The following is a 14,730-nucleotide window of genomic DNA, read 5'->3' as shown; positions in this document are numbered from 1 at the left end:
GAGAAGAAGGCACAGCCCAGCTCGGATCCGACTTCCGGAGCCGAGGGCACGACCGAGATCGCGCACACCACCAATCCAGCTCCGACAGCCTTGTATCTGTTAACCTCCAACATGTCGGACATGAGCCGACTAACCTACGCACATACGGAGCACTCACGTCTAAGTGTCAAATGCGGCTTGACAGTGATGCTGTAGCTTATTGTAAGCACTATACCGCTTTATACGATGCGCCCTTGGTATATATGGCGACAAGTCCTTTCTCAGGCGGCCGTCAGCACAGCACAGCTTCAGTCAATTCTATTATAGCCTCAAATTCCTACATAGCGATTTCGGCACCGTTATCACAAGGATGAATATCTCCACCGTCAAACCACCCCCACAGGCTCAAGCTCTTCTGTCAGGCGCCCAGAAAGTCGCTACCTACGAGACAACAGGTGGACTTGTGACCACGCAGTTCGCAGGGCATAACCTCGCTCTCATCTCACCCATCCAGCATGACTCAATCATTCATGACAATGCATGCGGTTCTGGCACCGTCAGCCGGCTAATTCTCTCAAATACCTCAGCACCTGGCAACATTAAGATTTACGCAACAGACATCGACCCGCCCTTCTTGTCAGCATTTCAGTACACGGCAAAGGAGCAGGCCTGGCCTATATCGATCTCCAATCAGAAGAGTGAGGCTCTAAACTTTCCTGATAACACCTTCACGCACTCCCTGACAAACATCGCGATCTTCTTCACTTCGTCCGCTGGCCTCGATGGCGCCAAGGAGATATATCGCACGCTCCAGCCCGGCGGTACCGCTGTGGTGAACTGCTGGGCGTACGTAACCTGGCTCCTTCCTGTGAAAACTGTGCACGACATTATCCGGCCTGGCAAGCCCTTCCCTACACCTGTGATTGCGTGGCACGATAGGCAGCACATTCAGAAGGTGATGCGGGAGGCGGGGTTTCGAGGAGAGGACATGAGAATTGAGAGCAGCGATGCATGGGCAGTGGTGAAGAGGGAGGGGTTGAGGGAGTGGGCAGAAAAGAGCTGGGCGTACTTGGGTGGAATTGCTGGTTGGTTCGAAGAAGACGAGAAGACATGGGATCAAGCTGTTGATAAGTTGGTAGAGCTACTATTAGTCCAGCCAGGGACAATGGTGAACGGAGACGAGGTAAGGATGAAGGCTAGTCAGTGGGTGGTCATCGCGAGGAAGTGAAGCAAAGATGCGGATACCCTGGCAGTCGAAAGGCACGGCAGCTTTCAGGACGAACAAATCAAAGAGATATTTCTTCCGGAGAGTTCTGAGACATGTGGTCTTATCAATAGTACATTATTCTATGAGACATCAGACTTTTGAACTTGGACCAAGCAGGGCCCCCGGCAATGCGTGCTTTTGGATCGTGACGTTTATAGTGTACAAATGCTTTCTAGCATCTAGATGCTTCCCTTTTCTCAATTCAATACAAAACAAGAATCCTTAAATCACACCAACTGGCCTTTACTCTCCTATTGGAGTATTTAGCCCATGACCATACCCTTGAGACCGGACATGTCACCCTCCTTGGCAGCGATCTCAAAGTAGCCGTAGATAATAGTGACAGCAAGCAGGATACCGGTTCCGCTGCCAAGAGCACCGAGAAGATCGCTGCCAACGGAGAGGGCACCAATGCAGGCACCACCAAAAGCGGCAGCAGTGGGAATGACACGCTTGAGCTCCTTGTACATAGACTCCTCACGGTGACCAGCCATAACGAGGCCCTGCTCCTTGAGCTGCTTGGCGACATCGCGGGGAGATGAACCAGACACCTCGATCCAGGTCTTAGAGAAGACAGCGCAGGCAACGAGCATATAGACGATGAAGACAGCTGTCTTCAGAGGGTCGGAGAGCGCCTCAGTGATGCTAAGAGGGGGGGACCTGGATACGTTAGTCATTGATCTTTGGAGGTCTTAGAGTGAAGACGTACATGTAGTAGGCGATTCCAGAGGTAGCGAAAAGCTGAGCAGAGCCCTCCTTGGGTTCCCAAACGCCGAGAAGCTGGACAAGGAGGTTGTCAGAGAAGCGGCTGTACAGCATCTGGCTGATCAGAAAGACGTTGGAGGACAGAGCTGACTGCAGCATGATGGGCATGTTGGAGGTGTAGAACAGGCGGACGGGGTACGAGCCGCGGACACCGCGCTGGCGAGCAGACTTAACGGGGATCTCAACGCGGAAACCCTGGAGGTAGATGACAGCGCCGAAGACAATGACCGTCGAGATCAGGTTCATGACGTTGGGCAGGTTCTGGCGATAGAAAGCCTCGCGAAGAGCGACGGTCTTGTTGGGCCAGGTGAAGAGCAGATGGACCAGGGCAATGATGGCACCCTCGAACTCAGGACCACGACCAGTGTTGATGGTAGTGGGCGAGAATGCCTTCCACATGATCGACTCGCAGATGTTGGTCGCAATGAAGAGCGAAATACCACTGCCAAGACCATAGCCCTTCTGCAGCAGCTCATCGAGGAGGATGACAATCAGACCAGCGATCATGAGCTGGAGAACGAGGAGAACGCAGATACCAGCACCAAGGTCAGAAGGCTGTCCGTAGAGACCAGAGATGACATAGACGACGGCCTGACCGAAGGACAGGAGGATGGCCAGGAGCTTCTGGGCAGTCTGGTAGAGCTCGCGGTCGGACTTGAGGTCGAGATTGACGTCGATGAGGTGGGTGCCAGCGAGGAGCTGGAAGACCATGCCAGAGGAGATGATGGGAGTAATACCCAGCTCCATCAGTGTTCCTCTGTTACTAGCCATCATCATACGTAGCCAGTACAATGGGTCCGATGTGTCAGAGGAGACAATGCCGTACAGCGGCATTTGGCTCATGACCAAGAAGACCAGCAACGTCAGACCGGTCCATACCAGGCGGTTGTTAAAGGGCACCTTGCTCTCGGGGAGCTGGATCTCAGGGACGAGAGGTACGAAGGGTTTGACGAGATCGAGGAACCGGACTGCGCGCGTGTTAGCAAAGGCTCAGTGCATCGAATTGCTTGCTGGTCGTGCGCAGAGCTCTGTGCCCCGGCGCGCGGCCAGCCATTGCGGGCGCTGCACTTACGGCCGCTCATAGTTGCGAGTCTTGAGGCCCAAGCGAAGCGAAAGGAGACAAAAGGAAGTGAAGAAGAAGGGGTCGTGGGCGACGCTCGAGATGGGTGATGGAGAGGGGGTCCAGTGAGCTCTTTCTAGCAACGTGTTCGAGAAGAGGGCGCCAAGAGGTTCCGGGCTCGCTAATATTGCGGAGAGCGACCCCTGGCCTGTCTGCATCTCACCCTTCGCGCATCCACTTATACAAAGGCCAGCTGGCTTATCCTTACGAAACATTCCATCGACTTCCTGCCACTTCCTACAGCGTTGCTGATGGTCATTGCTTCTACGTCTACAAATCCACAAATGGCCCGTGCGTTGTGGAGATGGTCACCTTGCCTGGTGAAGCTGGATAATCATGTAAAGCACGGCCAAGACAATGTAGTGAGCTCAAGAACAGCGAAGACCTCCATGTAGTATGATTGTGCATGGCCGATCGACTGACCGCTCACACTAGTGGTGTCGCGTCCTAGCATGCTGAGGTCATGCACGAACTCGTTACTGAAACATACAAACGAGGATCGAGATAAGAGCCTGCGATACAATGCATCTGAACGACGAGATCTGAGTACCTTGGCTTCCTCCACCCATCGTGCAGAAGCCTGGGTGTGACCTCACCGCGTCAGTCGAACAAGGCATAGTGCACTTTCTGTCATTGGTCAACTCTGCGAATGCGAATTTAGCGCCGATTCCAATGCTATGCGAAATAAGCCCTCAACTCCATGACGGGAACGGGTTCCTCTTGCACTGCCTCTGCAAGCGAGTGCGAGAGGCGCATCTCCAATATGACTTCATTGCAGCATTTCGCATCCGCTATGACTGCCTGCCTCATCAGCAACGAAGACATAAAACGTGCAATACCCTACCACCAAACAGAGTATCACCCTGCTCCACTACAGACCGTGCTGCATGCTCTATTCGTACACACAGCTCATACATATTCGAATTGAATACATTTCTAACTCATCAGCATGGCCAACCCTCCAACCTCGCCAAAGTTCGACTGGAAGATGTACCGCTATGTACCCTCACTACCCGCGGCCATCCTCTTCCTGATTCTGTTCATTGCTTTGACCATGCTCCACGTATACTCTTACATACGACACCGTAAGACAAGTACAATCTACGTAATTCTTGGTGGACTTTGTAAGTTCCCATTCGCGCATCCAAGATGCGACATGACTAACACGAGCGAGGTGAAATCGCAGGCTTTGCCGCGCGTATAGGCAGCCATTACAACAATGCCTCATGGGCGCCCTTCATCATCCAGGGTACTCTGCTCCTCGTCGGACCGCTCTTCTTCGCTGCCACAGTCTACATGATGCTCGGACGCACTATCCGCTACGCCAATGCAGCTTCCATATCGCGAATAAGTCCGAAATGGTGTACACGTGTTTTTGTTGCAGCAGATATTTCAACACTGATCGTCCAAGGCCTTGGTGAGTTTGATGTGCGCAGGCGTGCTAACACGACGTGCTAACACTAGCCAGGTGCAAGTCTGATGGGCACGATGAAGCTCTCGTTTGCTTTAGCAGGCGAGAAAGTTGTCATTGCTGGGCTGGCATTACAAGTTGCTACATTTGTAATTTTCACGGCAGCCGCTGTTGACTTCCACGTGCGCATGAAGAGTGCGTCAAAGACCGCTGACCATACAGACAACGGTGCGTGGCGAAAGATGTTGCACGTCTTGTACACACTCAGTTCCCTTATCTTGTTTCGCTGTATATTCAGACTGATTGAGTACTCCATGGGTAACGCAGCATATCTGATTGCGCATGAGTGGACCTTGTACGTATTCGATGGGGTACCGATGTCGGCAGTGCTGGCATTATTATTCGTATGGCGGCCGAAAGAGGAAAACACAGGCACGGCCATGAAAGGGCGAACATCAAGTGATGGAGAACTCGGTGATGTGGAGAGTCAATAAGAGGAGGTCATAGAGTTGTAGATGAGGGAGTTTGCAGGAATTTGGGAGTAAGACCGGGTTTCAATATATCAATTAGAAACATACACATCATAGTGCATTGCTATAATGGCACATTGTCATCGCCAATAGATATGTTACACTTCAAAAACTCCATTGCCCTCGAAGGCTCTGAGCATACAACCTGATCCCCGTCGCCAGATTGCGTGGTATAGGCGCAAGAGAGTAGTAGCTGTAGTGAGCGTTAAAGTGTGACGGCAAACATTGGCAATTGTTCAACAAACACTCCCATCGATGTGCAATGCGTGACTGATTGCTGTAAGGCGCTGCAGTACAATTGCACCAATCAAGACCATCAAAACCACGATGGAAGCGAAGTACCGTGTAGCGCACGCAACTGTTCCAAATTTGAACAGAGTGGCAGGCGTGACACGACAATTGATGGCACGGTCTGTAGAGGAATATTCGTGATACATTGTTGAGCGCTTCATTGCGAAGCTCAGCATTAATTATATATGTGTTGTTACACAGTTGTTCGGACATCAGTTCGGAACACATCGAGTTAAAACTATAAATGAAAGCCCAAAGCGATGTCTCGGCCGTCGAAAAGGGGTATTCAAAGATTTTCCGGACTGAAAGATGGAGAAGAGGTCAACCTCTGAGACTCAAGGGAAACAATAGAAAACGAAAGTTGGTATGAGAAAAAAGGGCAAAATGAGTGCCGGAACAAAGAGGCGGGCTAGCCGGGTATCAGAATGAAGGTAGCCAAAGAAGAATACTCGTGACAACGCTGCGAAGCAAAACGCCAACGTTAAAGAAAAGGAAACAGTCGATGGAACAGCAGCCGCAATGCTAGCTTTCCCGAGCTTGCGAACCGCTCACATCATTAAAAGCCTTGTTCGACGCTTCTGCACGTTTCGAGGCCGGTAGTCGCCAGGTCCGAGGTAATTCTGGCGTGGAGCTGCAGCCTGCTGACCGTGCCGTTCACAGAATTTTCGCCCGCCAACTTCATAGTAATCCGCACTCAAGGGGATCCTACACGTTGTGCATGTGAAGCATCTGGGATGAAATTTCTCCCGTGCATCTGTCTCCAGGTATTGGCCCTCGATACCTCGATTGCATGTGTTGCAAAGAGATCCATTAAGCTTGTGGTAGTGATGCTCGCAATAGGGTGCGTTCTCGTGTACATAGAACTCCCCGGTCGGGAAGCCGTCGCCACACGTCCGGCAAACGAAACATGACCTGTGGTAGCGTCCTTGCAAGCGGCCCGACGAGTCTTTGACAGACTTGCCAACGATGGGCTCGGAACACCCACGGCAATTGCCTTTGGCTGTAGGCGTAGGACGGCGAGTCTCTTCTCGTCGTGGTCCAGGCTCCGGTCTTCGTCTTGGAGGACTCTGCCCAATGTTCAAAGCAGGATCTATTGGAGAAGCCTGTGCTCGCGGGCGTCTCTCAAAGAAATCTCCCAACTGTATGGCAGGATCCATTGGAGATTCGGGTGCGCTAGGACTTGGGAACCCAGGTGACAAGATCCGTGGAATCGGTTCATGTAGGTTCGGGCGTGTGTAGCTTGCAGGCGGTCGTCGACCCTGAGCCTGAGGAGGTGGGGCCCTTGATTCGACAAACGAATCAGGACTTGCCGTTCTCAGGAATCCGTCCTCCGCGAGATAGTCTGAACGACCGATCCTGGAAACATTGCGCGAGTGCCCTGCCTCGGATCCAGGTGGACTTGAACGAGAGCTAGCAACGCTACGTGTGGTGTAGCTGGCGTATGAGTCATCTGACAAACCCGAATCGGACGGAGTGTGTAAAGCCCCAGATGGCGTGTCAACGCTGTAATCAGGTGCTGGTGGCTGTAATATCCGCTCAGGTCCAGGGCCTCTCGGGACGCCTGTTTCAGATTCTGTCCGACTGGGGATGCGCATGGGAACCTTGTTGTTCGATCGAGGGGCAAAGTCCGACGTCTTATACTCGGCAATGTTCGCTGGAGGCAAATCTTTCTCTGAAGGCCTCCTTGGTCGTGGCGGTGGCTTTCTCCTTTCTTGGCTCTCGTTACGTAGTGGGTATGTCTTCGATCTATCGTCTTGACTCAACTGTCCTGGTCGTTTAGCCTCGTTTTGCAATCGTCCTAGGAAAGCGTCGATGCCCTCACTATCGTCGGCTGCAGCTGGTAAAGGCGGTGGCTGCATCGCCGCAGACGGTCCAGATTTTGTGCGGCTAGACAGGCCGACGCTGCGGTTAGAATATGCAGAAGCACGCGAAGTATTTGACGCCACCGATGTCCGTGATTTTGATCGGCTCCCAACACTACTCACGCTCCCCTTTGTCTCCGATCTCCGGTGCCCAAGTGGCGGCTCCTGCGAGGGCGATCTGGGCACACTAGCTGTGCTCGGGCGTCGACTGTCGAAGGGGCCAGGAGCGATGCTGTCCATGCGTTTCGAGACGTTTTCTCCACCATTCATGCGAGGACTGAGAGGTGCGAAGAGGGGACTAGGCTCCGGATACCGCTGGTTGTACGTGGCATCGAGCCTATCCCGGTCTTGCGATCGCGCACTCTGTGGCGTGGCTGCTCGATTGGTAGGGAATCGAGGAAACGCGGAGTCCATGTTGGAAGAAATGTCCGGCGAGGGCGGCGAGATAGAGGGCGGGATTGGGCTGGTTGCACTTCGGTTCAGGGCGTAGGGAGATTTTGGAGGCGCCAAGGGCAGCGGCGAACGACTTCTAGGATCGCTATAGGCGCTACTCAAAGGCGATACCTCGAGGGGCCGGAATGGTTTATCTAACTTGCTCAGCGACCGTTCATGATCGGTGGAGAGGAACAGTTGTTGTCTTACTAGCTGCTTGTGAGTCGATCCTGGGCGGTGCCGGCATGCGACTCGTAGCTGTCTGGCTTTCATACCTCGTGCTGAATGATGGACCACCAAAGGTGGAAGCACGTTGGAGTGTTGGCGACGTCGGAGCTTGCGAAGAAGTTGTTGATGAGCCTGATATAGATGCGTGAGCCTGAGACAAGATGTTCTTGCGTTCCCTTTACTTACCAGCTGCTGAAAGAGGAGCTGTTGCACACACATGATCGGCCAGTTGCAAGATGTCGATGTCAATCCCACATGATGAGCATTTGATCATCGGCAACCCACTCATGCGATCCATGTCGTGTGCTGATGGTAAGCCTGAAAGGCCAATACGGTGAAGGGTAGGTCGTGCTCTAGCAGGCGAAGCTATCGTTCATCACTCTCGTTGACGTGATGTTTGGCGTTGTTTCCACTGAGTTCGCATGAGAGGAAGGGTGAGAACCAAACGACAGAATCTCGAAGGCGCATGTGGGTGCCGGGAAAAGATCCCTGACTACCTCCAGGGTGTTTGATCTTCGAACACGGCGGGCCCTACTGAATCAGGAGAGGCGACGCGGAATTGGTGTTGGCCTAGCTCTGATCTGAAGACGGCAGCGGAGAAAAGGTTAGCGTGGCACCAGTACCAGCCCGTTTTGAGATTGATCAGCCCCACCAGGGACACTCGCAATGTTGGATGGTGTTCTGCGAAGGTAGTAGTGGACAGGGGACTGACAGTGAGGATGGAGCAAGACTCGGACAAGCCGACCGCACGAAGCTGATAACGGACGACGAGACTGGATTAGCAATTAAAGAACAGAGTTCCGAGAGCCAAAGATACGCATGCACTTCGAGACCATTCTGATGTGCTGCACGTAACCCGCGCGGTCCCTGAATCGTGGCGCTACTCGACTCTCTAGCCAGCGCCATTGATTCGACAGACTAGCTTAGGCGCGCACGGAGCGGCAGCTTGCATATTCGAGTGGTCCCTGAGCGTGGAGCCAGTCGCAACACAGAAGCCATCAAGTGCGATGTGAAACGAATCTCCGTCGGGCTGTCTCAACGATGTCGCAAGCGCCCATGACGGAATCTATTCGATCGTGTGCAACCATCAGATGAGGCTGCACTCGCGTGGCCCCCGAGAACATCGGATGGAGCGGTAAGGCAAGGTGGTATTGCACAGGGCCGTATAAAGGCCTTGTTCGCTAGGTGTCCATGCGCAGGAGAATCGTTCAACTTGGGCACTTGGCCACCTGCTTGATTCGATCCTTCGTGCACGGTTGTTGAGCGCATGGCTTGCTTGTGGAGGGTCGGTCGATACAAGAAATGTTTCTTGACAAACGCTCTTCCTCGTACATGTGGTTGCTGAGACGACAATACTTGGCTTCCTGACGTTTCCTGCAACCCTCGGGTTTCGCAAAGTTTGAAATATGCCACACGGCTCTGACCTCATCGTTTCGGAAACAACGTCCGTCGCACAGACCCGTGGGTCAGCGAGAGCTTTGATATGGTGATGGCCAGGAGCGTGCTGCTACATATAGCCGTGGAGACAGCGGACATTGGCCTGAGGAAATACTCCTCGCCCTACAGAGATCACTTCGCGCATTGCATTGCACTTTCGCAGCACGCTTTCATCCGCTCCGTAACACCGACTGCGTGGCCTCCAGCAGACGTGCCCCAATTCGCGTGTAAGCTGCTGTTGCCTTTAGAGATCATTCTAGCAAGTTGTGACAGGCTCAGTCACCGCCCCGAGGCTTCGCGACTGCCATCGGCCCCTTCTGCGGCTTATAAGACCGCTCACGAAACCCATAGATTGGGTCTTCGCTTGCGTTTTGGTATGGCAGCAAACAGGTGGTCATCGGGGAATATTCCGCGCAAATACAAAGTCGCATGCTTTGGTATTGATGCTAGAAGCATTGAAGTTGCCAGTTGCTGCATGATTATGACTATTCTAGCACTGAATGGAAGAAGTGTGAGGCTTAAGCGATACCTTCACATGCTTGGACCATCAACAGCCAAACTAGAACCTGTGGAGCAACACGCATTGTGGTCCACATGGACACATCCACCGCTCCATTCTCGCAACTACTACTGCGCGCAAGTTCACGCGGGGTACGATGGGCGAACTCGGGTGTCAAAGAGTGGTAGTCGACTACCACGACCCACTATCGCGTCCACGTATGACAGCTGTCAAGGACACCTGTGTCGTCTCCCGTCTTCTCATGTGCTATAGTGTTCTCGCCCAGACGTGCCGCGTACTCGCCATCCCGAGTGCGGCTCAGTCTGCTGCACCGTGAAATTGAGAGTAATAGCGCATGCGGCGCGGAACAGAGGGACGGAAGAACACACGATACCATTGGTCTCCCAGGCTCTGTCACGGGTTGTGGCGGCATGAGATGGCTTGAATTGTGGAGTCAACTGGAAGAAGCGGTGGAGGATGCTGCCCGGCAGCACGCGGACGCGGGTGAATTAGCTTCCTTGCCTATCGATAAGAGCAGGTACGAGGGGGACGTATATAGCACCTCACTTCCCAACAGTACATACCGTCAACCACAAAGAACCAACTGGACAGCCACACTCTTCCCACAAAAGCTCGCTTTTCAATACCTAACCAAAACCAAACCCTGGGCTTGTGAGAGCCCTAACCGCCAAGACGTTCTCCAACCTCTTATCCTCGTAAGTTCCCCGCGCTCCGTAGGAAGGCAGCAATGCCTCGCTGCTGGTCCTTAGTCATTTGATGTTGCCTTGAGCTATAGATGGCTTGCAAAACAGACACCATTTGCTCCTTCAATCCTCAGAACTTTGACCCTACATCCGCTTACCCTGACCTTTTACCGGGATGTCACTAACGACTCATAGCGTCCACAACCCATTCGCCGGCCGACGCACATCTCCCTCTGGGGCAGCGTCGGATCTTGATTTCCGCAGATAATTTCGTTGAGCAAACAAGCCAATAAAAACATCTCAACTTAACGACATGGCACCTCACGCCGAAGGAAACGTCGGCCATGCGGATGGGTTCAATGTGCAGACGGCACCAGCCAAGGATCTCTTTGTCGTCAACTCTCCGAATGTCGAGTATACCGAGGATACCATTAAGACCAGATACACTTACCGCACCACCGACATCACGCAGAACGCGGACGGTAAGTATGTTGCAGCTCCCAAGGAGACTCTCTACGACTTCAAGGTCGATCGTAAGGTCCCCAAGGTTGGTGTGATGCTCGTCGGTCTTGGTGGTAACAATGGAACTACTGTCACCGCTGGTATCATCGCTAATAAGCGCAACTTGGTGTGGGAGACGAAGGAGGGCAAGCGTGCCGCCAACTACTATGGCTCGGTCATCATGAGCTCTACGACAAAGCTTGGCGTCGACAACAAGACTGGCAAAGAGATTCACATCCCCTTCCATGACCTCCTGCCGATGGTTCACCCCAACGACCTCGTTATTGGTGGCTGGGACATCAGCGGTATGAATTTGGCTGATGCCATGGACCGTGCGAAGGTGCTCTCGCCGTCACTGAAGATGCTGGTCCGAAAGGAGATGGCCGCTATGAAGCCGCTACCTAGTATATACTACCCCGACTTCATTGCAGCTAACCAAGAGGAGCGTGCCAACAACGTCCTGGAAGGCACCAAGGCCTCCATGGCTCACGTTGAACAGATCCGTAAGGATATTCGGTGAGTGGATGTACTGTGATGTGGCTGATGACTGGTTGCTAACAATCTGTGTAGGGATTTCAAGGCTGATAATGGTCTCGATAAAGTCATCGTGCAGTGGACCGCCAACACGGAGCGTTATGCCGACATCCTAGAAGGCGTCAATGATACTGCGGACAACCTCATGAAAGCGATTGAGTCTGGTCACGAAGAAGTCTCTCCCTCAACCGTCTTCGCCGTGGCTTCCATCCTCGAGAACGCTCCATTCATCAACGGATCTCCCCAAAACACCTTTGTTCCGGGTGCTATTCAGCTCGCTGAGAAGTACGGCGCCTTCATTGGTGGGGACGACTTCAAGTCTGGCCAGACCAAGATGAAGTCCGCTCTTGTCGACTTCATGATCAACGCCGGTATCAAGCTCACCTCCATTGCAAGCTACAATCACTTGGGCAACAATGACGGCATGAACCTTAGCTCGCAGAAGCAATTCCGCTCGAAGGAGATATCCAAGTCCAATGTTGTTGACGACATGGTCGCTGCCAACAATGTCTTGTACAAGGATGGCGAGCATCCCGATCACTGCGTAGTCATCAAGTACATGCCCGCTGTTGGCGACGACAAGCGTGCTCTTGATGAGTACTACGCGGAAATCTTTCTGGACGGCCACCAGACCATCAGTCTGTTCAATGTCTGTGAAGACTCTCTCCTTGCTTCACCTTTGATCATTGATCTGGTACTTGTCACTGAGATAATGACTCGTGTCCAATGGAAGGCCCACAGCGCCAGTGGCAGCGCTGCTGAGTACTCTGGTTTTCACAGCGTGCTCAGCATTCTGAGCTACATGCTCAAGGCTCCCCTCACCCCTGCTGGTACTCCCGTTGTCAATGCACTTGCCAAGCAGCGCGCGGCTCTCACCAACATTTTTCGCGCATGTGTTGGTCTGGAGCCTGAGAACGATATGACTCTTGAGCATAAGCTATTCTAGGCTACCAGGTGCACTGCAGAGGTAACAAGTTGCCGGAGGTGTCTGCTATCTATTTGAAGTCCTGATCGTCCAACTCTACACACTCTTTACATACTATAGTAAAATTTCAGACTTATACGTCATTCCGGTGCCACCTTGCGACTATCCCAATCGTTATACACCCTTTGTATGGTGTCGCTTCTTCGTAAGTTTGGTCATATGTTGACTGAGGAAGGACCGTTCCTTCCGTCTCAACCTCGCCTCACCTCAAAACTCGTCACACTCAACCATATTATTGCCCCGCCACTGCAGCCTAAAATGCCAGTATCGTCTTGTATTCAGTCGTACTTTGTGTCCTCCCCAACTAAGAACAGTGATGGTTTCACTGCCGACGAAGTGCAGTCAATGAAGCCGGCAGGTGCGCTCGATGTATGGACCGTATGCAGTAGCGTCTCACCTACAAGCCACTCGAACTGACTCCTGCAGCCTACGGCCGACTATGAAGAAGCTGACTTGGGTGCTCTCGAGCCTGGTCCGCGGAACCTGGTGCTGATGGGGCGCGTGGTAAACTTCTACGACGTAGCCAAGCCCAGCAAGCGTCACAAAGCTGCGCAGGGCTATATCAAAATCATGCTCGCCGATGATTCGGGTGTACTCACTGTAAGACTTTGGTATGCAAACACCGAGTACAACCTGCGCCTAGGTCAGCTTATCACTATCTGGACTGTTCACATCTCAAACAGCTCGGAGCACAATGCTCTTGCCCCTAATACTGCGCCATACTTCACCACAATATTCCCGGAAGGCGAGCGACACTGCCACTTTATGGTGCACGAGCACAGCGATAACGGCGCTCGGTTCAAGCGACCGTTCGGTCGCGAGGACTTTAGAACGCTACCTGGTCTCATGACGCTGAGAAGTTTTACTGACGGCGGATATGACGTTGATGAGCCTAAATTGCTCGTCTGCGTGAAGAGTATTGGAGCAAGGAAACGATGTAAATCCTCACTTCTTTGACTGCCAAGGCTCAATCTTCCACAAGCCAGGCAAAATCCTTCGACGACCCCCAGACTCGATTCATGGAGTCCAGTCTAATATGTGCAGATATCAACCGCAACGGTACCACTTCTGAGCTGGTCACCCTGGGTATCTTCGACGATACAGCTGATGCCACACTGACCCTTTACTCTGGTCTTTGCAATACAGCAACTTCCTTGCAGCCATCTCAATCCGTTTTGCTGATTTCAACCCCTGGCTGGCGTATCGAGAGAATAGCTAAACTATCACTCAACGCTAACTCTCGCGTCGACATCGACCCAGACACAGGCGACACTCGACGGTTGCGCGCACTGGCCCAACGACTCACAAAGAAAGAGCACGTCAATCCACCCTTCCCTGCGATCGAAGTATCATGCTTTGAGGGAAGTCCCGTGCGTGCGCTTTACAGCTTTGCTGACATCGATAATGTTGCGTGGGCAAACCCGCTTGAGGAGGTACTAGGCTACGTTTCCTGCATCATCACTTCACTTAATATTGTTGTGCCCTACAAGCGCAACATGCTACTGAGCGCAGAGTGTTGCGGTATCGCAGTCTTTGCGAACGAAACAAGTACAACTTGCAAGCAGTGCGAGAAATTAGTCAAACTGAGACTCAATCCTAGGATCGTGGGTGTTCAGCTCACTCCCGTCTGGATGCCTGCCATCTACTTCCTCACCATCCATCCTCTCATCATATATGATGGATTCAAAGCTGATTCTTCACATGCAGCTTGGTCCGGTTCTTGATGAAACTGGACAAGTAGGCAGCGGAAAGCTCATCATGTCCGATCGTGCATGGGAAGAGCTCCTTGGCCGGACGACATCACAGCTTGTGCACACCGACATCGATGTGCTGCGATATCTCGAACAACGGCTTCTGTTCTTGAGAGTTACGATGGGCTTCGCTTTGAAGCTTGAAGACGAGATCGGGAGGCTTGCTGTCTGGTGCGTGAAGAATTAGAGGCCGCCCAAATTCTTCCCAACGGGGAGCTCCAGAGCTGTTGAACGTGTCAAGTCACGCCGGCTTGGCACCGGGTTATGTTGAATTATGGAGAAGCCGTAGTTTCCCACCGGTAGGCTATCGCCGACAGGCTTTGCGCATCGCATAACGATGTATCGCTGTACCTGCTGGAAGTTTTGCAGGGCGCGGGTAATAATCTGGCAAATGTCCGGCATTTTCGCCTGCTATCGCAAAGAGGCTGAAGCAC

The 14,730-nt window shown here is 52.7% G+C and overlaps 7 protein-coding genes across 7 annotated transcripts; 5 read left to right on the top strand and 2 right to left on the bottom strand.

Annotated features, from left to right (window-relative positions):
* Positions 1-106: 106 nt before the first annotated feature.
* On the top strand, positions 107-1,335 carry C7974DRAFT_384975 (S-adenosyl-L-methionine-dependent methyltransferase). Its single transcript, XM_046140907.1, has one exon. The coding sequence runs from the start codon at positions 350-352 to the stop codon at positions 1,205-1,207; it is 858 nt and encodes a 285-aa protein (XP_046001166.1). The 5' UTR covers positions 107-349; the 3' UTR covers positions 1,208-1,335.
* C7974DRAFT_384973 (SecY subunit domain-containing protein) lies at positions 1,336-3,310 on the bottom strand. Its single transcript, XM_046140906.1, has 3 exons — positions 3,084-3,310; positions 1,956-2,979; positions 1,336-1,906 (listed from the first exon to the last, which is right to left on the bottom strand). Exons 1-3 carry the CDS (start codon positions 3,091-3,093, stop codon positions 1,510-1,512), a joined length of 1,431 nt encoding a protein of 476 aa, XP_046001165.1. The 5' UTR covers positions 3,094-3,310; the 3' UTR covers positions 1,336-1,509.
* A 463-nt stretch (positions 3,311-3,773) lies between these two features.
* C7974DRAFT_96607 (RTA1 like protein-domain-containing protein) lies at positions 3,774-5,229 on the top strand. The gene is made up of 3 exons (XM_046147611.1): positions 3,774-4,255; positions 4,306-4,548; positions 4,600-5,229. Exons 1-3 carry the CDS (start codon positions 4,081-4,083, stop codon positions 5,034-5,036), a joined length of 855 nt encoding a protein of 284 aa, XP_046001164.1. The 5' UTR covers positions 3,774-4,080; the 3' UTR covers positions 5,037-5,229.
* A 682-nt stretch (positions 5,230-5,911) lies between these two features.
* On the bottom strand, positions 5,912-8,174 carry C7974DRAFT_303092 (uncharacterized protein; the record flags this gene model as incomplete). Its single annotated transcript, XM_046137930.1, has 3 exons — positions 5,912-7,812; positions 7,868-8,017; positions 8,072-8,174. 3 exons carry the CDS (start codon positions 8,172-8,174, stop codon positions 5,912-5,914), a joined length of 2,154 nt encoding a protein of 717 aa, XP_046001163.1.
* Positions 8,175-9,236: 1,062 nt separating this feature from the next.
* Positions 9,237-10,173, top strand: C7974DRAFT_96578 (uncharacterized protein). Its single transcript, XM_046147610.1, has one exon. The coding sequence runs from the start codon at positions 9,369-9,371 to the stop codon at positions 10,092-10,094; it is 726 nt and encodes a 241-aa protein (XP_046001162.1). The 5' UTR covers positions 9,237-9,368; the 3' UTR covers positions 10,095-10,173.
* A 168-nt stretch (positions 10,174-10,341) lies between these two features.
* C7974DRAFT_384968 (uncharacterized protein) lies at positions 10,342-12,628 on the top strand. Its single transcript, XM_046140905.1, has 3 exons — positions 10,342-10,537; positions 10,721-11,542; positions 11,597-12,628. The coding sequence occupies exons 2-3, from the start codon at positions 10,839-10,841 to the stop codon at positions 12,504-12,506; spliced, it is 1,614 nt and encodes a 537-aa protein (XP_046001161.1). The 5' UTR covers positions 10,342-10,537; positions 10,721-10,838; the 3' UTR covers positions 12,507-12,628.
* A 175-nt stretch (positions 12,629-12,803) lies between these two features.
* Positions 12,804-14,483, top strand: C7974DRAFT_430696 (uncharacterized protein; the record flags this gene model as incomplete). The annotated part of the gene is made up of 4 exons (XM_046144721.1): positions 12,804-12,923; positions 12,972-13,482; positions 13,590-14,149; positions 14,253-14,483. 4 exons carry the CDS (start codon positions 12,804-12,806, stop codon positions 14,481-14,483), a joined length of 1,422 nt encoding a protein of 473 aa, XP_046001160.1.
* Positions 14,484-14,730: the final 247 nt, after the last annotated feature.

This window comes from Boeremia exigua (genome assembly GCF_020726555.1).
Source record: "Boeremia exigua strain MPI-SDFR-AT-0100 chromosome Unknown C7974scaffold_2, whole genome shotgun sequence".
Classification (NCBI taxonomy): domain Eukaryota; kingdom Fungi; phylum Ascomycota; class Dothideomycetes; order Pleosporales; family Didymellaceae; genus Boeremia; species Boeremia exigua.
This window is presented reverse-complemented; position numbering and strand designations above follow the sequence as displayed.